We start from the raw sequence: 25,035 nt of genomic DNA on the forward strand, positions 1-25,035 counted from the left end.
TGGTGCTTAGGTGGAGAGAGAGAGAGAGAGAGAGCGAGAGAGAGAGAGAGAGATGGTGTAGGTTCAAATCCTGCATCGCGTCATGCCGTCAAAGGGTTTTTCACATTTTTCCTGACGCTCTTTACTCTGTAGTGTCACTAAAATCAATAAATAACATGATGACGTCCCGTTTGGAGTTGGCCCAATGCCCCCAAGCATTCTTTTGTCTATGGGAGAACAGCGTGGACGGAGATCCGAGCGAGGTGGACAGGAGAGCAGAGAGGCATTTTCACTCTCCTTTGACATTGTTGTTGGAGTGAGCGGCCTGGCACTGGGTGGTGGCAGAGGTGTCCCTGGGTTTGGGCTTCGGATGCAGGGCAATCACAGCCAGAACGCTGATGATGTGCACATGAAAGTACATAGACCTAGGGAGGAGAGGCAGAAGGGAACATGATGAAAGTACATAGACCTAGGGAAGAGAGGCAGAAGGGCACATGATGAAAGTACATAGACCTAGGGAGGAGAGGCAGAAGGGCACATGATGAAAGTACATAGACCTAGGGAGGAGAGGCAGAAAGGCACATGATGAAAGTACATAGACCTAGGGAGGAGAGGCAGAAGGGCACATGATGAAAGTACATAGACCTAGGGAAGAGAGGCAGAAGGGCACATGATGAAAGTACATAGACCTAGGGAAGAGAGGCAGAAGGGCACATGATGAAAGTACATAGACCTAGGGAAGAGAGGCAGAAGGGCACATGATGAAAGTACATATACCTAGGGAAGAGAGGTAGAAGGGCACATGATGAAAGTACATAGACCTAGGGAAGAGAGGCAGAAGGGCACATGATGAAAGTACATAGACCTAGGGAAGAGAGGCAGAAGGGCACATGAAAGTACATAGACCTAGGGAAGAGAGGCAGAAGGGCACATAATGAAAGTACATAGACCTAGGGAAGAGAGGCAGAAGGGCACATAATGAAAGTACATAGACCTAGGGAAGAGAGGCAGAAGGGCACATGATGAAAGTACATAGACCTAGGGAAGAGAGGCAGAAGGGCACATGATGAAAGTACATAGACCTAGGGAAGAGAGGCAGAAGGGCACATGAAAGTACATAGACCTAGGGAAGAGAGGCAGAAGGGCACATGATGAAAGTACATAGACCTAGGGAGGAGAGGCAGAAGGGCACATTATGAAAGTACATAGACCTAGGGAAGAGAGGCAGAAGGGCACATGATGAAAGTACATAGACCTAGGGAAGAGAGGCAGAAGGGCACATGATGAAAGTACATAGACCTAGGGAAGAGAGGTAGAAGGGCACATGATGAAAGTACATAGACCTAGGGAAGAGAGGCAGAAGGGCACATGATGAAAGTACATAGACCTAGGGAAGAGAGGCAGAAGGGCACATGAAAGTACATAGACCTAGGGAAGAGAGGCAGAAGGGCACATGATGAAAGTACATAGACCTAGGGAAGAAAGGCAGAAGGGCACATGATGAAAGTACATAGACCTAGGGAAGAGAGGTAGAAGGGCACATGATGAAAGTACATAGACCTAGGGAAGAGAGGCAGAAGGGCACATGATGAAAGTACATAGACCTAGGGAGGAGAGGCAGAAGGGCACATGATGAAAGTACATAGACCTAGGGAGGAGAGGCAGAAAGGCACATGATGAAAGTACATAGACCTAGGGAGGAGAGGCAGAAGGGCACATTAAAGTACATAGACCTAGGGAAGAAAGGCAGAAGGGCACATGATGAAAGTACATAGACCTAGGGAAGAAAGGCAGAAGGGCACATGATGAAAGTACATAGACCTAGGGAAGAAAGGCAGAAGGGCACATGATGAAAGTACATAGACCTAGGGAAGAAAGGCAGAAGGGCACATGATGAAAGTACATAGACCTAGGGAAGAGAGGCAGAAGGGCACATGATGAAAGTACATAGACCTAGGGAAGAAAGGCAGAAGGGCACATGATGAAAGTACATAGACCTAGGGAAGAGAGGCAGAAGGGCACATGAAAGTACATAGACCTAGGGAAGAGAGGCAGAAGGGCACATGATGAAAGTACATAGACCTAGGGAGGAGAGGCAGAAGGGCACATGATGAAAGTACATAGACCTAGGGAAGAGAGGCAGAAGGGCACATGATGAAAGTACATAGACCTAGGGAAGAAAGGCAGAAGGGCACATGATGAAAGTACATAGACCTAGGGAAGAGAGGCAGAAGGGCACATGATGAAAGTACATAGACCTAGGGAAGAAAGGCAGAAGGGCACATGATGAAAGTACATAGACCTAGGGAAGAAAGGCAGAAGGGCACATGATGAAAGTACATAGACCTAGGGAAGAAAGGCAGAAGGGCACATGATGAAAGTACATAGACCTAGGGAAGAGAGGCAGAAGGGCACATGATGAAAGTACATAGACCTAGGGAAGAGAGGCAGAAGGGCACATGATGAAAGTACATAGACCTAGGGAAGAAAGGCAGAAGGGCACATGATGAAAGTACATAGACCTAGGGAAGAAAGGCAGAAGGGCACATGATGAAAGTACATATACCTAGGGAAGAAAGGCAGAAGGGCACATGATGAAAGTACATAGACCTAGGGAGGAGAGGCAGAAGGGCACATGATGCAAGTACATAGACATAGGGAAGAAAGGCAGAAGGGCACATGATGAAAGTACATAGACCTAGGGAGGAGAGGCAGAAGGGCACATGAAAGTACATAGACCTAGGGAGGAGAGGCAGAAGGGCACATTAAAGTACATAGACCTAGGGAAGAGAGGTAGAAGGGCACATGATGAAAGTACATAGACCTAGGGAGGAGAGGCAGAAGGGCACATGATGAAAGTACATAGACATAGGGAGGAGAGGCATAAGGGCACATGATGAAAGTACATAGACCTAGGGAGGAGAGGCAGAAGGGCACATGCAAGTACATAGACCTAGGGAGGAGAGGCAGAAGGGCACATGAAAGTACATAGACCTAGGGAAGAGAGGTAGAAGGGCACATGATGAAAGTACATAGACCTAGGGAAGAAAGGCAGAAGGGCACATGATGAAAGTACATAGACCTAGGGAAGAAAGGCAGAAGGGCACATGATGAAAGTACATAGACCTAGGGAAGAAAGGCAGAAGGGCACATGATGAAAGTACATAGACCTAGGGAAGAGAGGCAGAAGGGCACATGATGAAAGTACATAGACCTAGGGAAGAAAGGCAGAAGGGCACATGATGAAAGTACATAGACCTAGGGAAGAAAGGCAGAAGGGCACATGATGAAAGTACATAGACCTAGGGAAGAAAGGCAGAAGGGCACATGATGAAAGTACATAGACCTAGGGAAGAAAGGCAGAAGGGCACATGATGAAAGTACATAGACCTAGGGAAGAGAGGCAGAAGGGCACATGAAAGTACATAGACCTAGGGAGGAGAGGCAGAAGGGCACATGAAAGTACATAGACCTAGGGAAGAGAGGCAGAAGGGCACATGAAAGTACATAGACCTAGGGAGGAGAGGCAGAAGGGCACATGATGAAAGTACATAGACCTAGGGAAGAGAGGCAGAAGGGCACATGATGAAAGTACATAGACCTAGGGAAGAAAGGCAGAAGGGCACATAATGAAAGTACATAGACCTAGGGAGGAGAGGCAGAAGGGCACATGATGAAAGTACATAGACCTAGGGAAGAAAGGCAGAAGGGCACATAATGAAAGTACATAGACCTAGGGAGGAGAGGCAGAAGGGCACATGATGAAAGTACATAGACCTAGGGAAGAGAGGCAGAAGGGCACATGATGAAAGTACATAGACCTAGGGAAGAAAGGCAGAAGGGCACATAATGAAAGTACATAGACCTAGGGAGGAGAGGCAGAAGGGCACATTAAAGTACATAGACCTAGGGAGGAGAGGCAGGAGGGCACATGAAAGTACATAGACCTAGGGAGGAGAGGCAGAAGGGCACATGATGAAAGTACATAGACCTAGGGAAGAGAGGCAGAAGGGCACATGATGAAAGTACATAGACCTAGGGAAGAGAGGCAGAAGGGCACATGATGAAAGTACATAGACCTAGGGAGGAGAGGCATAAGGGCACATGATGAAAGTACATAGACCTAGGGAGGAGAGGCAGGAGGGCACATGAAAGTACATAGACCTAGGGAGGAGAGGCAGAAGGGCACATTAAAGTACATAGACCTAGGGAGGAGAGGCAGGAGGGACAATCAAAGTTTGGTAACCCGACACACTCAGCAGTAAGAAAATCAATGAGGCTGTGTTTACACTTGGTTTTAAAATGTGTAAATGGTCAGGAAACAGTGGACAGTGCTGGACAAGTTTAAATGACCACCAAGACACATTTGATCCCATCACTCAAACCACTTGCCGAGGTGGTCTGACAACATATCTTTTACGCTAATTCGTCCTGATGCATCCACTTCCATGCATCTAGGCAGAAATAGTCTGCCATTACAAAAATAAATAAATACTAATAACTAGAAATATTGCATGCTTTGCGCGCTAATTTCTAGCGAGCTTCGCTCACTCAACTCGCTCACCGGTGCACGAAGCATATGCGCAGTTGAGCAATTGTGAGCCATGTGCCGTGCGGAACCCATCACATTATAGTGAGATAAAAATGAATAATAAATGATTTTTTATTTTTGGTGGCACTGAGTACTAAAATACAAATACTACAGCATACATTAAAGAATGTATTTTAAGCATGGGGTGGCAACTTTACAGTGGCGACCTGGCACAGTAGAAGGGGACATGCTGGTTGGATGCTGAATGATGTGTGCTGACTGTGCTCAGAAACAAGGCACTTGTATGACAGCGGAGACGTCGTCGGCCATATGTGAGGTTAAAAACAACATTGCATTTGGTCTTCGCAAACAGAAATGATGTAGGAGCCTGTAAATCAGAGGTTCTCAAAGTGGGAGGCAGGGCTGCCCAGGAGGCCGCCAAACAGTTTCAGGGGAGGCTCAGTGAATGGAAGTGAAAAATATTACATTAGTTATTAAAAGGTAATCACATAGAATAGCCTAGGGGCCCTATCTTCGTACGGCGCTATCGTTTGCGCTGCGTTTGCGCGCCTCTTTATTGCTATCTTCCCAGTGTCTTAAGCTATCGTCTGCCTCCACCGTCCAGTTTTGCGCTGTGATGACACAGGTATAGGCGTGGCCCAGGCGTGTCCGTGGGCCTCTAGCCTTTCATGTGTCTCGCGCAAGTGTCATTTAGCGCGCTGGGGAAGATACCGTCGGTATGTTCCGAGCGCAAAGAGAGGTTTGGGCGTTGCCCGTTCCAAAATAGGCATTCCAGCGCAATGTGTTAGAAAAAGGGGCCTTGGGTGCTTTCAATTTTAACACCAGCAAATAGCTGGTCTTAACGCAAACAACCCCACTACGCCAGGCGTATGCCTGAGCGCACACAGTATTCTCCGGCGCAGTGCAGGAAATCCTCGCTTGGATTGGCCCATTACGCACGGCTCGCACGTGGACACACTTCCCTCCTCTGAATGCCACGTTGATTTTCAACTAACCTACACTGCAGAAAAAAACACACCTTGATTTAACAATGAGAATTCGTCTGTCATGGTTTTGTGCGAAAAAGTGATTTGCGTTTTGAATTGGATTACCAGGGGAACGAGGGTCTGGCGGGGCGGCAGTCTGTGTGTAGCGCGGGGAGGGGTGCTTTGTGATCGGCTAGTGTGCCGTGTCCTGGAGGGGGGTCTTCCCGGAGAAGGTGTGAGCTGGGCCGGGTAGGCAGGCCGGGCGGGTCGGTGCACAGGGTGGGTAGAGGCACTGCCGAGGCAGCGCTGTGCGCTATCCAGCGGAGTGAAATCAGTTTCGGGCAGCAAATCACTTTCTGACACAACACCGGCCAGTAGGCTATACAGTGACCATTGATAGTATACAGTAACCTCTCTCCCTGCAATTGCACCATGCAACAATAGCTTAACCCGAGTGGACAATTCTGGTATAGGCTATTGAAATAGGCTAGAATTAAAATCTCACACAGCCCTACCCTATTAAAGAAACAAATATTTTTAAATGTGTATGTTATAGCCTATATGAGCGAAACGACTAATTAAAAGGCGACAAATTACAAAAGCATCCATTTTCGTTATGAATCTGAACTGGTTCATCCTCCAATTCTCTCTTCCCTCTCTCGTTCTCTCCCCCCTCTCTCTGTGACTCTCTCCCTCTCTCTTTTCTCTCTCTCTCTCTCTCTCTCACTCTGCTTGCACTGAGCAAGAAAGAAGCTGCTGCCTGTCACAGACGTGCAGGCGGTGACGCTGTGGCTTTTAAGGGGAGTGATCTCAACTTGTGGTGAATCCTGTTAATATGGGCATAAACACGCCTATCGGGGTTTGCGCTGAGATGACGTGAAGCGCAGCGGCCCGACACGCCCACAATTAGGGCTTTGCGCGGCGCTATTCCAACGGAAAACGGGCGCTAACGCAAAATTACCGCCATTGGGAAGATAGGGCCCTAGATGTGTGTGACTCCTTGCCTTCAGACAGACCTTTTTATGTACAGTATTTGGTGTAGTCTGAAGTCAAACTGCAATATCAGGCTATCTTAGCTCAATTATTGGGATCAAATAACATAATTATAGGCATCTAGGAATTGAGCGAAACTGAGAACTTAACCTTGGTTAGTCCAGGCTTTGTCCAAGGAGAGGCCTGCAGATAATTTGCGATGGAGGCTTTTAACTCATTGAGTGCCAGCCACTTTTGGAGAACGGACGCTCCCAGTGCCAGAGTTTCAGAGCGTTTTCAGTGATTTCTCGAGGCCCACAGAATATTGTGTGATATTACTATGTAAACACCGAACACGCAAAAAGAACGATGAGACTCTCTTCTATCATCAGCAAAAACAGGTTTATTGATATCATTTTCCGTTCTTTAGTTATCAGCCGGAGAAGATAGCTTGATTTAACCAAAAACAGCCGTTTTTTTCTAGAAGCTGAGATAAAGAGCCTTTTGTGAAATTAAACATTTCATGCACATCACTGACTGAAGCTAATATTTTCTGATGTAGTCACACCTCAAAAATAATTTCCTTCAATAGAACAGCGAAAACCAAGGAATTTTGTTTGGCAAAACAATATTTTTTAGCTGCAACCAGCAGCGCTGGCCCCTGCGTGCGCTGCTGGTTGCAGCTTCTTGCTGGTCTTGATTTGCTGCTGGTGGGCACCAGATATTCTGGCTTGCGTTTGCCAATCCTGTCCTGCTGTCTGGGTCTGTCTGGGTCAGTGTTGTGTGCTGCTCTGCATGCCCCACCCCCCCCCCCCCTCAACTGCACACTCCTCCTCCGTATGGGAGTGTCTCTGGGGCTTTCTGCTGCGTTCGCTCTGCACTGAAAAGTCCGCTACATCCAGCTTTTTTACAGCGTTCCGCGTGTATTTGTCACCGGCTCCCATGCTGAAAGTGAAAGTACATAGACATTCTCCAGTTGAGAATAATAACAACTAATAACAAAATCATGCGGATGGGCTATCGCAGCGGACACGGAGGTGCTCAATTGTGGCAGCAGATTGGCTGCTGCAGGCACAGCTAACGTTATGCTTCATGCATATCGATGCATACGGATGCGATTCGATTTCAGTTTCCCCAACGACTTCTTCTCTGTTTTTTCCTCGCCTTTCTGTAATCTGGAGAGCACTGTCGCCACCTAATGGGTCCCTAAAATAGCTTTTACACATTCAACAGCCACCATACTTTCACAGGAGATGGATCTGGTTTTGATGCACGTCCCACCGTCAAAAAACGCAATTGACGAACATACTCGTCCATGGCACTCAATGAGTTAAGTAGCTTTAGCTTGTTTTCATAAATCACTGTCAGGCAGCACCTCAACATCTATGTACTCTGTCTCTCTCTCTCTCTCTCTCTCTCTCTGTCCAATGCTTCCCATGTCTACCAGCATTAGGGCCGTATATGACACAGTATACAGTATATGTGCAAGCGATTAGAGTACCGTATATGACAGAGCCTACGTGTTTATCTGCATATAGAACGGGGGAGTGAGATCCAACCACAAGCGGTCACCGAGGCACATGTGGAGACTCATTCTAATCCCAGGTGTATACTGACGTACTTAGCGCTGTCCACTTGTGATAGGATCACCCACGACACATTTTAAAACCAAGTGTAAACAGCCTCAATCAGACACCCAACTGATATTAAATGTAAGAGACAAAAGGTGGGATATTTTAAGATTTGAAAAAGGAGTGTTGTGATTCTTACATTCCCTTCCATTTTTCAACCATAATAAATGCCATCCGCCAGTGGAAAGGGTGTGGCATAGAGAGATAAAGCAGAACGTCACTTCCTGCTTCAGCACTGTACCAGAGATTTTCATTCACCATTTATTTTACCATAGATATTTCGTAAAATGCTTATAAAAATAGTTTTACTTGTTCAAACCAAACGGTTCAGATATATTTAGAAACAGGAGAGATCGCATAACATTTCAATTTTACCAAAATGTAAAAAATTTGCGGATTTAAAGAAAATAATTTTTCGATGTAGTTTTGGTCAGACTGAAATGTTCTTTGGTCTCTCCCGATTCTAAATATAGCTGAACCGTTTGGTTTGACCAAGTAAAACAATTTTTATAAGCAATTTACAAAATGTCTATGGGAAAATAAATGGCGGATAAAAATCTCTGGTACAGTGCTGAAGCAGGAAGTAGGCGGTGACTTTTGCCTCTATTGTGGCAGATGAAGAGTGGCTCTTCAAAATAATACAGCACTCAGATACCACTCACAGTTTTCCACAAGATAAACACTCTCTGCATACCTGTTATGAATCAAGACTTAACCCTGTCCTTTAGTAGGTCTAAGAAGGCTTCATGGCATGATAGTGATAACACTGCAAAGGAGTCCCTAACTGTCTTACAGGGTTCCCACACCTTCAACCTCAACTTTCAACGAGTTTCAAGGCCCAATTCCTTCAATGACCCAACAAAAGGCCTAGTTTGAGACACGTTAGCTTTCTGGCTTGCTTGTCGCTGTTTAACCTGCATCGCCCTCTGGAGGCAGGTGGTGCGTGAAACAAGGATGCACAGACGACAGGAGACAGGGATGGACATTTGAAGAAATGTTGTAATCGATCATCGGGAAAATTAACAATCAATTATCTTTTTCTTTTTATATATATATAAAAAAGGCATATGTCAGAAAATGTCACCCCCCCCCATTAAATCTTTATTCCAATAAATTATAATCCAACGAAAATCCTCTTAAACAAGGCGGTTTGTTAAAGAAACAATTTGTTGTTTGATGCCATGTGGATGTGGGGGAATATGTGGTTGGTTTCATTGTTATACAATCTCACTTCCCTGGAGATAGACAGCTTCAAGTCCATCTGAAGACCCGTGCTTACCTGTAATAAACCATAGTGGGTTCTACTGCCAGCAGCAGGAATGGCATGACTGTGTAGCAGATGGCCAGCTGAGTGGCTGCCCATGTTATCATGTCGTAGAGCAGCTTCACACCTCTGGAACACAGGAAGCAGTGGCGGAAAGACTTGCGTACCTGGAGGGGTGGAAGACAGAGGAACATACAGACAGGAAGACAGACAGACAGACAGACAGAGAGACAGACAGACAGATAGAGAGGAAGACAGACAGAAAGATAAACACCACTTTAGATGTATAGCTGGCACTACCCAGAATGTGTGGGGGGAGGACCCCCCACACATTCTTCTCCCATTTTCTCTCCAGCCTTAATCCTCCATAATGGCACCTAAGAGGCTCTGCAGGTTCTGTGTTTCTTTATGCAAATAGATACATTGTATGGCACAAGGTCACTTTAATAAGGATCTTATATTGCCCTGTGTAAGAATGGAATGCGTAGGCGTGCAAGTGTTTTTAGGCATGTGTGTATAGTATGGTATGGTATGGCATGGCATGGCATGGTATGGTATAGTATGGTATGGCATGGTATGGTATAGTATGGCATGGTATGGTATAGTATGGTATGGCATGGTATGGTATAGTATGGCATGGTATGGTATAGTATGGCATGGTATAGTATAGTATGGTATGGTATGGTATGGCATGGTATGGCATGGTATGGTATGGCATGGCATGGTATGGTATGGCATGCAGTGCTGTAGTGGTAAAAAAAGGTGGGTTACTATACTTTTGAGGCAGCTGTATCACGCGGCACCGGCAGTGTTATAACGGCGGATAAACTATAAGCTTCCGTGACCGATATACAAGACAAAATATGAGAGTAGAACAACTTAATCTGAATATAGCCCTATAAGGTATATCAAGGGGTCCCCCACATTTCTGAGTAGCCAGCCAGATAGGAAAAGTAGCTGGCTAGTGGCTATGGGATGGGCCTTGGACCCTCAAGGGGGGTCCGGGGGGATTCTCCCCCAGAAGAAGATTGTCTACATTTTAAAGTAAAATTCATCAACCTGGTGCATTTGAGAGCAAAATGAAGAGGCTAAATCTATGAAGAACTACACACATCTCTAATGTGTTGTGACATCACAAATAATTAGGCCTAAACAATCAATATAAAATGTATTTATTGAACATTCGTTGAATTTAACGTTGAATTATGTTTTGCAGCCTTGTGGAGGTTGTTACAACAGCTTCTTCACATGCTTTTAAATGGTGTTTCCCATTATCCATTGGTCTTCTTTTAAGCACTTCCCCACATAACAGCTAAATTCTCCAGGTATGAAAAGTTTAATTATACAGTAGGTAGCCTACCTTATATGAACCCTGTTTTAACCACGTATTCAAGAATCTGTCTACATACTTGTAGCTATAAAGCTGAAGCTGACAATCACATGTAGGCTACAGTGTGTCAGAGAGAGAGAACTATATGACTCAGATGATTCAGTTAATCAATGCCTAATGACGTTAGCCAGAGCAGTGCAAATTAATAACATTAGCTTGATTGAGCTCAGCACATCAAGCTTCAATCATTGCTACTCGACAACAATAAATTATTGTTTGTCAGGCATAATCTGACTAATTGATTTAACAAGCAATTTACCATTTGCAACCTCTATTCTTCGTTTTTTCGGGTTATTTGTGAAAAACCGACGAATGTCCATTCTGCTTCTGCGTCAGATATTGTCACGTTGTCTTAATTGCGTGAAGAAGAAAATCACCTGCATGCCGTAGTTCGCCCTCTGGCGTTTCGTGAAATAAATAATTAATTAATATGGGAAAAATACATGTGTAGTAGCTAAATCTGTCCATGCAAAATTTATTTTTTTCAGCAGATATCTTAGTTGACCAAGCAAGACACTTTTGCGTTTGAGTTTCCAGAGGAAGAGGAGTACTCACGGCTCGTGCTGCCATGGTGATGGGGATGGCGGTGATGAAGGTGAAGTAGTACCCTGGATAAACGCCGTGCCACAGGGCAGACAGGACAAAGGTCAAGGCCACACGGCACCGGGGCGCTCGATCATAACATACACTGAGAGGAGAGGAATGACATCTGTTCATTTGACCAACTTTATACACTACAACCAGGGCAAACAACACACAATCAACTTTATACACTACAACCAGGGCAAACAACACACAATCAACTTTATACACTACAACCAGGGCAAACAACACACAATCAACTTTATACACTACAACCAGGGCAAACAACACACAATCAACTTTATACACTACAACCAGGGCAAACAACACACAATCAACTTTATACACTACAACCAGGGCAAACAACACACAATCAACTTTATACACTACAACCAGGGCAAACAACACACAATCAACTTTATACACTACAACCAGGGCAAACAACACACAATCAACTTTATACACTACAACCAGGGCAAACAACACACAATCAACTTTATACACTACAACCAGGGCAAACAACACACAATCAACTTTATACACTACAACCAGGGCAAACAACACACAATCAACTTTATACACTACAACCAGGGCAAACAACACACAATCAACTGTATACACTACAACCAGGGCAAACAACACACAATCAACTTTATACACTACAACCAGGGCAAACAACACACAATCAACGTTATACACTACAACCAGGGCAAACAACACACAACCAACGTTATACACTACAACCAGGGCAAACAACACACAATCAACTTTATACACTACAACCAGGGCAAACAACACACAATCAACTTTATACACTACAACCAGGGCAAACAACACACAATCAACTTTATACACTACAACCAGGGCAAACAACACACAATCAACTTTATACACTACAACCAGGGCAAACAACACACAATCAACTGTATACACTACAACCAGGGCAAACAACACACAATCAACTTTATACACTACAACCAGGGCAAACAACACACAATCAACTTTATACACTACAACCAGGGCAAACAACACACAATCAACTTTATACACTACAACCAGGGCAAACAACACACAATCAACTTTATACACTACAACCAGGGCAAACAACACACAATCAACTTTATACACTACAACCAGGGCAAACAACACACAATCAACTTTATACACTACAACCAGGGCAAACAACACACAATCAACTTTATACACTACAACCAGGGCAAACAACACACAATCAACTTTATACACTACAACCAGGGCAAACAACACACAATCAACTTTATACACTACAACCAGGGCAAACAACACACAATCAACTTTGTACACTACAACCAGGGCAAACAACACACAATCAACTTTGTACACTACAGCCAGGGCAAACAACACACAATCAACTTTATACACTACAACCAGGGCAAACAACACACAATCAACTTTATACACTACAACCAGGGCAAACAACACACAATCAACTTTATACACTACAACCAGGGCAAACAACACACAATCAACTTTATACACTACAACCAGGGCAAACAACACACAATCAAATTGGAAATTGGAATGAGCTATCCCATACAGCAAATATATATATAAATGTCACTATACTGCCTATATAATGTGTTTTATGATATAAGTGGCCAGTAATTATTATATATTAGATATTTATGCACATATGAAGAAATGTATTCCCAGTGTCCAAAACACATTTTTAATAAATTTGATCTACATGTACAATCAATTTTTTTGGATGTCATTTAACATGCTCTGAAATATATCTGTTGTGGTCAAGCTTAGCTATCTAAATGTAAGAGGTCGTTCAAGCAATTTGAGAGCATGATTTATCAATTTCACGTTCAGATTTTGGACCCTTGGACTCAAAAAGCTCCCGTGTGTGCTTAAATTTGCTCTGCTTGTCCTCAAACTGTACTCTCACACTCAAAAGTTTTCTGCTTGGACAGATTTCCTGCACTCGTACTCAAAAATCAAAAATCCTCTGCTCACACTTACATTTACTCTGTTCGTGCTCAAACTCGTGCCTGCATGCAAATGTCCTCCCCTCCCCCTTCAAACTGCTTCTGTGTGCTCTTGAAACTTCTGCTCTTGGATCTCTTCTCTCCTCTCAGATTTGTTGTGCAACAATCCTGTCAGAAATCCACAGCCAATAGAATGCCAGGATAGTGTCACATGATTGCTGGGTCGGGGATCATGTGACACTATCTTGGCATTCTATTGGTTGTGGGTTTCTGATAGGGTTGTGTCACAGAAAACTCTGAGTGCACTCAGTTTGAATGGAGAGGGGAGACATTTGAATGGAAGCACAGAGTTTGAGCACAAGCAGAGAAGATCTAAGCATGAGCAGGGGATATTTGAATGTGAGTGCATGAAATCTGCACATAAAGAAAAGTTTTGAGCGCGAGCGTATAGTTTAATGACAAGCAGAGTAAATCTGAGCACATGCAGGGGCTTTTTGAGTCCAAGGGTCCAAAATCTGAACGTGAAATTGATAAATCATGCTCTCAAATTTCTTGAACAACCTCTTGCATTATGATAGGTAAATAATTCCATAAGCTAGAAGCTGACTGTGACTGATGAAGGAAGAGGTGGACAAGAGGGAGGCGTTTAAAGGGGAGAGAAAGTGGAATCAGAGACAGGAGACGAGAAGCTGAGTGTAGTAAGCGAGAAAGGAGAAAACGGAAGGTGGTGGTACAATAAATGGTGATAATGGTTAATAGCGAGTGTGTGCGTAAGTATTGGACTTTATACAAGCAGCACTTACGTTTTGAGCCAAACTCCTGTTTGAATATTCCAATTGTCTATGAAAGTCTTGAAGCTGGTAGCTGTCTGAAAAAAGATCAACAATATAAATGATAACTTAATAGATATTTTACAAGTATTCATTTGGACTCACCGTAAACCAGCATTTCCCAACCTTTTCCAACTCAGGGCCCACCTGAAAATCTCAAAAGTCCCCCCCCCCCCCTTTCAAATGATTTGGGGCGGCCCACTTGCAATACCTCCGCAGACCACCACAGGTTGAGAATCGCTGACCTAAACTAAGGATACCCTTGAATTACAACACTGCTCTTTATTAATATGCAAATGGATAATGTTTCACTGCACACAGCGTCTTCACAATCAAAACACTGTGTGCTCCAATGCTGGTCTTTGCCCCGCATGGATTTGCTTGGTATAACATCATAAGGTAACTTTTCAAATAACACAGTAGTAACATAGCAATGTGCAAGAAGAGACTGCATGATGTTTTGAAATGATACCTCAATCCTCCAGACGTTGAGGTTGCAGATGAGGTCCCAGGATGGCTTTCCATTTTCATCCATCCCCCTGAAACCATAACCTGCAGCGTTGTTGATGGCATCAGCTGACAGGACAGAGGGAAAAGAAGCACATGACCACATCAGCTGACAGGACAGAGGGAAAAGAAGCACATGACCAACTGTGGACATCTATCGACCGAATCACCGTGATGTGTTAACAACAGGTACTTCCGCGTAGACATTGGAGATATCACAAACTTGTTTATTGTTTATTTCTGTTGTCATTTTCAGCCGTAATTGTAACGCTAAAGATATATACCCTAGTTAAACACGGTGGTCCGACCTATCTGACTGTATATATGATATATGGTATATATGGTATATATATCTGACTGTATATAGGATTACTGTAGTTTTAATAATTTTCTCCATTGTTCTCAGGTGTGACAAGGCCCAACATGATCACTGTAAGAAGCAGAGTATTGATCACTATAATAAGCAAATTATTTAAACAGCATGTGTATAGGAAATTAGGAATGATTCAGAACCAAGCTTTTTGATCCATATAAGTGCTTGATCACAATAACCGTGATCACTATAAGCGGATTCCACTAAAGGTATAATATAATAGTATGAACACATCACACACCATCCATCTATATACAGTAGTATTGTCTAGTTTTAGCCTAGTCTTGTTTTAATTCTAATTATTCACAAAAAGAAACCCATAGAGACACTGCATGAAATAGGCCACGCCCATCGTTGGGGAAAGCTCTCCATTCACCTCCATACACCAGCGTCATTTTCCTTGAATTAAACATGGCTAAAAGCGGTTGTGTGGTGGGCTGCACACACAACAAATGTAGAATTTTTTTTGTTCCCCCGAGCAAAACAAGGAAGCTGTTGAGAAGAAAAATGTGGATCTAGGCTGCAAGGAGAGAGGACTGAGCCAGTTCCTCTCTATAACAGATGAGTTGCCTTCATGTGTGATGGACTCAGGATATTTTGCTCTGTATTGACTCTGCCAGTAGGCTACAGGGTGCAAAAGTAATGCGAAATCTCACCGATTTGTTAATGATAGTTAACTTAGCATCAATCCACTTTAACAGCAATGTCACGTCAGTCACCCAAACTAGTCTGATATAGTTGTATAGTTGCATTTCTGATTTTTCAATATGAAGTGAAATTAATATCAATACATTATCTTACCTGGTGATTAAATTAAGTAACGTTACTAGGAAATGTCGAAGTATTTCATGTCAGGCCACTGTGTGGGATCCTTTTCCAGCTTGGAGTAACATGAATGAAAAAGGACATTGATGGAGGCCTTTAAGTTTGTTTTTTTCATTATTCATTCTGCTCTTTGTCGGAGGCAGTGTGCTGAAGTCATTCTGCTCTTTATAGGAGGCAGTGTGCTGAAGTCATTCTGTTTGAAAACCTTGTGAGGCTGTCCATAATCTGTTCACATTTCTTCCCGCTTTTGCCTTTGAACTACCGGTAGTGATCCAGGTTTCCCCGATGGTGGGAGTGGCTTTGGAACTGTGAGACGCTCTGCAGTGAATGTCACTTCCTGCTTCAGAGAGTTTCATCCACCATTTATTTTCCCATAGACAATTCGTAAAATGCTTATAAAATAGTTGTACTTCGTCGAACCAAACGGTTCAGCTAACGCTATAATCAGGAGAGACCATAGAACATTTCACTCGGACCAAAACTTAAAAAAACAACATCGAAAAAATATTTTCTTCAAACCCGCATTTTTTTTACGTTTTGGTCCCAGTGAAATGTTATGTGATCTATCCTGTTTCTAAACATATCTGTACCGTTTGGTTTGAACCAGTAAAACTATTTTTTATAAGCATTTTACGAAATGTGTATGGGAAAATAAATGGCGGATGAAAATCTCTGGTACAGTGCTGAAGCAGGAAGTAGGCGGTCACTTTGCCTCTCTATAGATGCTAATAAATGATATACAGTCCAAGGCTGTAGCAGCAATGTTTTCATAATGAGAGTCAGGCTCCACACAGCTCAAAGAGGTTCAACACTGCTCATCAATCCAGGTAAGCCTACACACACATAAACACCTGTAAACACAAGCACATGCACGAATACTGTATTATCCCACTTACCTCTCACTCACTTAGACTCAAAGAGCGACACTCTAGAGTTTTTGTTACAATTTACAACACAATACAATCACACACACACACCCACACCCACACACCCACACCGACACACCCACACCCACACCGACACACACACACACACACACACACACACACACACACACACACACACACACACACACACACACACACACACACACACACACACACACACACACACACACACACACACACCCACACACCCCTTACTTCAAACAGTCCTCACCTAGTGTCCAGGCAAAATAGAATTTGGGCCTGGCTGCTTGGATGGAGAAGAACGCATAGGTGAGCCTGGTGAGAAAGGGGGCGTGGCTGACGAAGTGGGCGTCGGCGTTGTGTGAGATTGGCAGGGACCTGGTCACAGTGAGGAAGAACAGCATGCAGCCACTGCAGACCAGGAGCTTATGACAGACTGCGCTCTGCAGAGAGAATGGAGACCAGGAGGTTATGACATAACCAGGAGGTTATGACATAACCAGGAGGTTATGACATAACCAGGAGGTTATGACCAGGAGGTTATGACATAACCAGGAGGTTATGACATAACCAGGAGGTTATGACACTTCTTTCTCTCTTTCTAATAAAAAAAAAAAAAAAAAAAAAAACTGACCTAAACTAAACTTGTACCACTGTTCCTTCAGAAGTTGTAGTTGTCATAGACTGTGCTGCATAGTTGATTGCTCTATTGCTGACAAACATGTGTTAATGTAAGTCGCTTTGGATAAAAGCGTCTGCCAAATGACGTAATGTAAATGTAAATGACAGACCGCGCTCTGCAGACAGAATGAAGGTTTACGAGCAGTCAGTGATCCAACCAGACATTACCACTGGATAATAGGGGTCACCAGATGCCCACGATACGATACTAAAACGATACTTGAGTCACGATACGATAGTATTGCGATATCACCGATATTGCGATATATTGAATATTGCGATATATTGAATATTGCGATATTTTCGATATATTGTCTAACTCCTTTTCCTACCTTTTCCTTGACCTCACCGGAAGTAAAACATGCAGTGTTTTTTTGTTTTTGCCCAAAATGTAGGCTACATTATTAAGCTTCTCTGGACGCCACTGCAGGCGCAGACTGCAACATCGGGTGCTTCAGGCATATGCCTGGCATGGCATGGCCTGCAATTTATTATTATTATTATTTTTTAAATATCGATACTTGGCGTCCAAATATCGATATCGTCAGGCAAAATATCGCGATACTATGGTGTATCGATTTTTCCCCCCACCCCTACTGGATAAGCAAGGTTGTACTAGGCCAGTGGTTCACAAACATGTTTGGCCTTCAGTACCCCCTTTCCCTGATTTCTCAATCAAAGACCACTTTTACCCAACTTTTTGCTTAGGAAACTGTAAGAGAACTTGACTATAGCATAGGATGCAATGAATGAATGATACCCCACCTTTTGAAGGATACATGTATAACATTACAAAATAAGAAATGGAGTGAAAGAGTTGCAATTAGTGCCTCCTGAGCAGAGTTCAAGCCCGAAACCCAAACAGGAAATAACAGCATCCATGTCTTTCCATGCAGTCTCTTAAAGAGAAAAGTAGGGTATTGAACTGGTCATCTGCTATTGGCTGATCACCACCTGTTGTACTCTATACATCACCTGTTGTACTCTATACATCACCTGTTGTAGTCTATACATCACCTGTTGTACTCTATACATAACCTGTTGTACTCTATACATCACCTGTTGTAGTCTATACATCACCTGTATACATAACCTGTTGTACTCTATACATCACCTGTTGTACTCTATACATCACCTGTTGTACTCTATACATCACCTGTTGTAGTCTATACATCACCTGTTGTACTCTGTACATCACCTGTTGTACTCTATACATGTCAATACAAGCAATACAAGCAGACGAGATACGAGAGAATACAGCAGGCAGCTGGAGGCGGACTCCAACAACCCCAGACACCTGTGGAGAGGACTCCACGCTGCCACACACTTCAAAGGGGAAAAACAACAGCAAAACCCCAACGCGTCACCCACCCTGCCGGACGAACTCAACGCGTTCTACGCCAGGTTTGACCCCTCTGCCAGAGCACCCACCCCCCAACCCACCACATCTCCCACCCACCTCGCCCCCCCCTCTCCTCCCCCTCCCCACCACCTCTCCCCCCCACCACCCCCCTCCCCCTCTCCCCCACGCAAGGCGGCCGGCCCGGACGGCATCCCCGGGCGGGTCCTTAAGGCCTGCGCCCACCAGCTGGCAGGCGTATACACAGACATTTTCAACCAGTCCCTCTCCCTCCGGCAAGTTCCCTCCTGCTTCAAAGCGGCAACGATCATCCCCATTCCCAAGCAGCAGAAAGTGACTAGCCTAAACGACTGGCGGCCAATAGCCCTAACGCCCATAGCCAGCAAATGCTTTGAAAGGCTAGTCATATCACAGATCCGCCCCACACTCCCCCCGGACCACGACCCGCTCCAATTTGCATACCGCCCCAACAGGAGCACGGCGGATGCAATAGCACACGTACTCCACACTGCCCTCTCACACCTGGAGGGGAAGGACACCTATGTGAGAATGCTGTTCGTGGACTACAGCTCAGCATTCAACACCATACTCCAGGCTGATAAGCAAGCTCAAGGTCCTGGGACTAAACACAGCAATATGTGACTGGATCCTGGACTTTCTGACAGACCGCCGCCAGGTGGTGAGAGTGGGCAACCTCACCTCCTCCCCACTGACCATCAGCATAGGAGCACCCCAGGGATGCGTCTCCAGCCCCTTCTGGTACGACCTCTACACCCACGACTGCGTGGCGATTCAAATCTCTAACACCATCGTGAAGTTTGCAGACGACACAGCAGTCGTGGGGCTGATCTCCAGGGGCGACGAGACGGCCTACAAAGAGGAGGTGGAGGAGGCCCTAGAACAGTGGTGCCAGGACAACCACCTCTCTCTGAACGTCTCCAAGACCAAGGAGATCATTGTAGACTACAGAAGGGGGGAGGGGGCGCACACCCCCCAATCACCATCAACGGCACAGTGGTGGAAAGGGTGGACAGCTTCAAGTACCTGGGAGTCAACATCCACCAGGACCTGACATGGGCCGGTCACACCGCCACTGTTGTCAAAAAGGCCCAACAGCGACTACACGGACTCAGGCGCCTAAAGAAATTTGGGCTAAGGCCAGAAATCCTTAGGGACTTCTACAGAGGCACCATTGAAAGCCTGCTGACTGGCTGCTTCACCACTTGGTACGGGAACTGTACCACCATGGACCGCAGGGCACTACGAAGAGTGAGACGCGCAGCCCAGCACGTAACAGGATGTGAGCTGCCAGAACTGCAGGAACTATATAACAGGCGGTGCCTCAGGAGGTCCCTGAAGATCATCAAAGACACAAACCATCCCCACAACAGCCTGTTCTCCCTGTTACCCTCAGGGAGAAGATACAGGGTCCCAAAAGCACGCACAAATCGCTTGAGGGACAGTTTCTTCCCGCAGGCCACGAGACTCCTTAACATACACAAATAGTGTAGTAGTTGTACTGTACCGCACTGTAGATGCTACCATTATGTATGTCTAATGTTTAATTGTATGTTTAATTAGGTATATGCTATTTGCACCTGTACGTCAAATACGTCAAATTTAAAATGTTTAAATACGTCCAAAGTATGCACATGACATGTGCACCTATGTGCAGTGAATATACCACTGTCTCTGACTTGTCTTATCACTCTACTGCCTTATTGCTTGTTGTGTCTCTTGTTGTTTTTGCACTCATATGCCCTGTTATATTTGTACTATGTTGTAAACGGAGTTCACAGCACAAGAATTTCACACGTGATACTCGTACTACGGAGTGACAATAAAAATCTTGAATCTTGAATCTTGAATCAAGTCAAGTCAAGTCAAGTTTATTTATATAGCCCTAATTCACAAGCATGTCTCAGAGGGCTTCACAGAAAATATGTCTAGCTAATTCTAGCTGACACAACAGTAGCAAATTACAGAATAAAGATAACATTTTGAACAATTGATAGAGAAATATAGAAAATATAGAAATGAAGGATAGAGCAGAGGAGAGAGCAGGGCTGCGTTCCAATACCCATACTTGTACTCAGGGGCGGACTGGGATCATAATTCAGGCCGGGCATTAGATACCAAGCAGGCCAGGCCGATACGGGCCGACGCGCGTGCCGGCGTCCGAAGGGCACCGGCGGAAAATTTGGGGCGTTTGAAGCTCAATTTGGGCCGTTTGAAGCCCAATTTGGGCCGTTTGAAGCCAGATTTGGGTCGTTTAAAGCCAGATTTGGGCTGTTTGAAGCCCGATTTGGGCCGTTTGAAGCCCAATTTGGGCCAAGTCCAATTTTACAATGAGATGCACCCACTTTAAACCTGAATAAAGTAATAAAACCACTAGTAAACCAGTAGGCGGCGCCTGGCCTGCTGTTCAGTGAGTGGCCTGGCCTGGCTTGCAAAAAAAAAAAAAAAAAAAAAATTTTTTTTTTTTTTTTTGGCAGGCCAGGCCAGGCCAGGCCACCGGGCATTTGCCCGACGTGCCCGATTATGCAGTCCGCCACTGCTTGTACTTCTTTCTTGTAGTATGTACTGCCGCTGCCCTCACAAAGTATGGATTGTAGTGTGTAGCATGCATGCAAAATGCATACTATTGGGACACACTACATCTGTCGTCACGTGAGCTTCCTGAACTCCGACCTCTTGCTCACTTCCGCCGACGTCCGCAGCGCCACATTTTTTTTTTTTTTCAATAAACAAAGTCTGGCAATAACAAACAGTACATTATACAAAAAACTCAGACTAAGCATTTACAAAATTGGAACAGACAATCAAATAAACAAATTGCTGTTATATTGTAATGTATGTTGTTGTTTCTAATAAACTGATGTGATGATACTTACATGCAGTCTCATTCTTAACAGTATAATAACGTGCATATTTCTGTCAGTGTTTTTATCATAGTTATTGATGTGTTCACGGCGTCATGGAGGTGGGCGTGGATTATATACGCAGCTCAGTCAGTGCGACGTAACTCCAGTAGGTGGCGGTAATGCACAAAAAGTTGTTTGCCAACCACCATAAAACATTAGAAGAAGAAGAAGAAGACGTAACTTCCGCTGCGCAAAGGATTGTGGGGAAGATTGGCTGGCGCAGCATGCATCGATCCATACTCCGAAATAGGAGCTGATGTAGTACAACATCCTGGTACTCTTGGCATACTGCATCTGACATACTATGTATTGGGACATACTAATTATTTTTTTGCCTACTAAATAGTATGGAAGTATGGGTATTGGAACGGGCCCCAGGAGAAGGGAGGAGAGCAGGGGGAATGTGAGAGAGTGATGGGGTGGGGAGGGAATGGGAAATGTTGGAGGGTATAGGATGTGTGGAGTACATCACCTGTTGTACTCTATACATCACCTGTTGTACTCTATACATCACCTGTTGTACTCTATACATCACCTGTGTTGGGCCAGACATTTTGAATGAACACTGACATTGAATGAAAGACATGTTGAATGAACACTGACATTGAATGAAAGACATGTTGGATGAATACTAGCTGTTCTGTGTGGAGACAGTGGGAGACACAACCCCCACATACCTGGCCATTTGGCCAATTTGAATAACACACCCATGATAAAACAGCAGGGAACCGAGCCATTCCTTTGTTATCGAAGAGTGACAAAAGGACAGCCAACTCTCCTGTCTGTAAGTGAGATAAGATGAGCCCATCGGAGTGGCTGATCTACAACAAAGACACGCCCTGCACATCACATTATATACAGGGTTGAAGCCCCAAAATCTTCAGTTCCTACGTAGCCTCCGCTACAGACAGGTCCTCCTCTGAGAAGTTCTAAGTGGCACATCACTACGACAGGACGTGTGGTTTAACTCGAGACAAACCGCCCTTCCCCCCTCCTCGCAGCTGACCAACATAGCCGTAACCAGGCTACTTGCATCGAGCTAAGCTAGCTCTGATCCCCTCCTATCCTGAAACCCGAACCGCATCGCCTTGACCGGGCGAGTGCCATCAACCCGAAGAAGCGAGCGGTGAGATCCTCCTTTCCTCCACCGAGACGCCCGCAGACACCAGGACCCCAGCGTGGCCAGCTGAGTTCGACCGTCTGCTCTCACTCCTCTACCCCTTCTTCCCTGCACGGGACAGCGGACGCGCGCTGAACCAAAACCCCCCTCCGTGCCGGAGGAACCTCGCGAGACCGACCGCAACAAACCGCTGCACACGCGTGTGCAGGACTGAGCGTGCACGCCAAAGTAAGAGACCTGAACTGATCACTCACGTCCGGGCAGCTTAGAATTGTTTAGAGTTAGACGGTATATATATATATACATGATTGACTGATATGATACTGTGTATGATAATCTGTGACTGTTGTGTCTGACTGTAACTGTGTTCATACATGCATTACTGAACCCGAGTGTTTAAACGCTAGCCATTAACTCTTCACCGATCCACGGAGTGGGTCTAAGTTAGCCAATAAGCCGAGAGGAGCTCATTTCACTGGTTCAACGTTGGTTAAATCTAACCGTGGTGAAGTGAGCACCTCGCGGCCTTTTTCCATCCAAACAGCGTTGTTGTCACTCACGGGCACGTGCGTAGGCGCGCGCACGAACCTTCCCCTATAAAAACACACACATAGTTTTCTACTGGTCGGCTGACCGCCATTTTGTGTCGAGCACACACTCCTTTGTCATCCATTTTGGGTCGAGCACACACTCCTTTGTCATCCATTTTGGGTGGAGCACACACCCCTTTGTCATCCATTTTGTGTCCGGCCGACCACTCCAGGTCCGCCATTTTGGGTAGAGGTCGGCATAGTTTCCCCATCCACGCACACACTCACACACACACACACACTCTGCCTCCCCCTAGTGTCCAACCGGTGCCTTACACTTTCCATGCAGACAAATTCTCCTAACCTCACGCTTTCCCTCCCAATGCATTGAAGAGTTTTAGAATGTAACTTAGTTATAACTGAAATTCATTGACTGTATTGCCAATACCTCTCTATTATTTTATATATAATAAATAGTGTCAACTTTTAATAGAATTCAACTGTTTCAGAGTGATTTTGTGATAACTGTGATGAACTATTGCTTAAGGATTAGAAACTCCCCCACTTCAGATAAGACTAACTGTGATTAAGGTTGGGTCCTGCGATCAGACAGGTGGTGCCCCAAGGTTAATCCTTATCAAGGATTACATATTTGATAGTTTAATAATTTTATGAAATATTAATAATTTTCGGATTATTAATATTTTATTTTACCCAACCAAATTTAATCCAAATAACGAGCACAACACCTGTTGTACTCTATACATCACCTGTTGTACTCTATACATCACCTGTTGTACTCTATACATCACCTGGCAACAAAGATCAGACAATAGATGATTCACATTCAGTATCCTACTTTTCAGGAGGCTTCACATAGATTTGGGGTTGGGGTTTAAATGGAGACTGCTAGATTTTAAAGTTACCAGCCAATTAGAATTTCCACTAGCCGAAATGTTTTTCTTGAAATAAACCAGAATATGAGTGGGTTAATTTAAGCATAAGTATTAGTAAGTGGCCCGGGATTCTCAAAGCCTGTGTTGAGGGTCACACAAGAACAAAAATGCACTCTTGAAGCTAAATAAATCCAAAACCAACAAGTTAATTAAACTTAATTGAACAAAGTTAATTTCTACTTCAATGTAGAACAGTCATTTCTTACACATGAGATTACTTTTAGCCTTTTAGTCATAAATATTATTGAAAGATATTCCATATTCCAGACTGAAATGCTATAACAGAAGAGTATTGGCCAGAATGACATGAATATTTGGACACTTATTCAGAGGGTATCTTGCATGTTGCGTTCAGGTGCACTGTAAAAAAAATAAAAAATAGAACGACCGCAACGCGGACTTATGCCTCCGCCATTAGTTCATTCTGGAGTCCAAATCGCCATTTGAGGCAAATTTGATGAAATTCCGTCAAGGTATTCATGAGATATCGCGTTAACAAGCTGGAAAATGGCGTTTGAGAGGTCACAGTGACCTTGACCTTTGACCACCAAAATCTAATCAGATCATCCTTGAGTCTAAGTAGATGTTTGAGGCAAATTTGATGAAATTCCGTCAAGGTATTCATGAGATATCGCGTTAACAAGCTGGAAAATGGCGTTTGAGAGGTCACAGTGACCTTGACCTTTGACCTTTGACCACCAAAATCTAATCAG

At 44.4% G+C, this 25,035-nt stretch overlaps 1 protein-coding gene across 1 annotated transcript in view; it reads right to left on the reverse strand.

Annotated features, from left to right (window-relative positions):
- Positions 1–268: 268 nt before the first annotated feature.
- Positions 269–25,035, reverse strand: part of mboat1 (membrane bound O-acyltransferase domain containing 1) — a gene marked incomplete at both ends in the record, with an annotated part of 102,259 nt that continues 77,492 nt past the window's right edge. The window contains 6 exons of the mRNA XM_083649939.1: positions 269–404; positions 9,379–9,530; positions 11,309–11,441; positions 14,112–14,176; positions 14,611–14,714; positions 17,002–17,194. Coding sequence (XP_083506065.1) covers positions 269–404; positions 9,379–9,530; positions 11,309–11,441; positions 14,112–14,176; positions 14,611–14,714; positions 17,002–17,194 — 783 coding nt within the window. The remainder of the gene's footprint in view (positions 405–9,378; positions 9,531–11,308; positions 11,442–14,111; positions 14,177–14,610; positions 14,715–17,001; positions 17,195–25,035) is intronic.

This window comes from Poromitra crassiceps (genome assembly GCF_964638095.1).
Source record: "Poromitra crassiceps genome assembly, chromosome: 1".
Classification (NCBI taxonomy): domain Eukaryota; kingdom Metazoa; phylum Chordata; class Actinopteri; order Beryciformes; family Melamphaidae; genus Poromitra; species Poromitra crassiceps.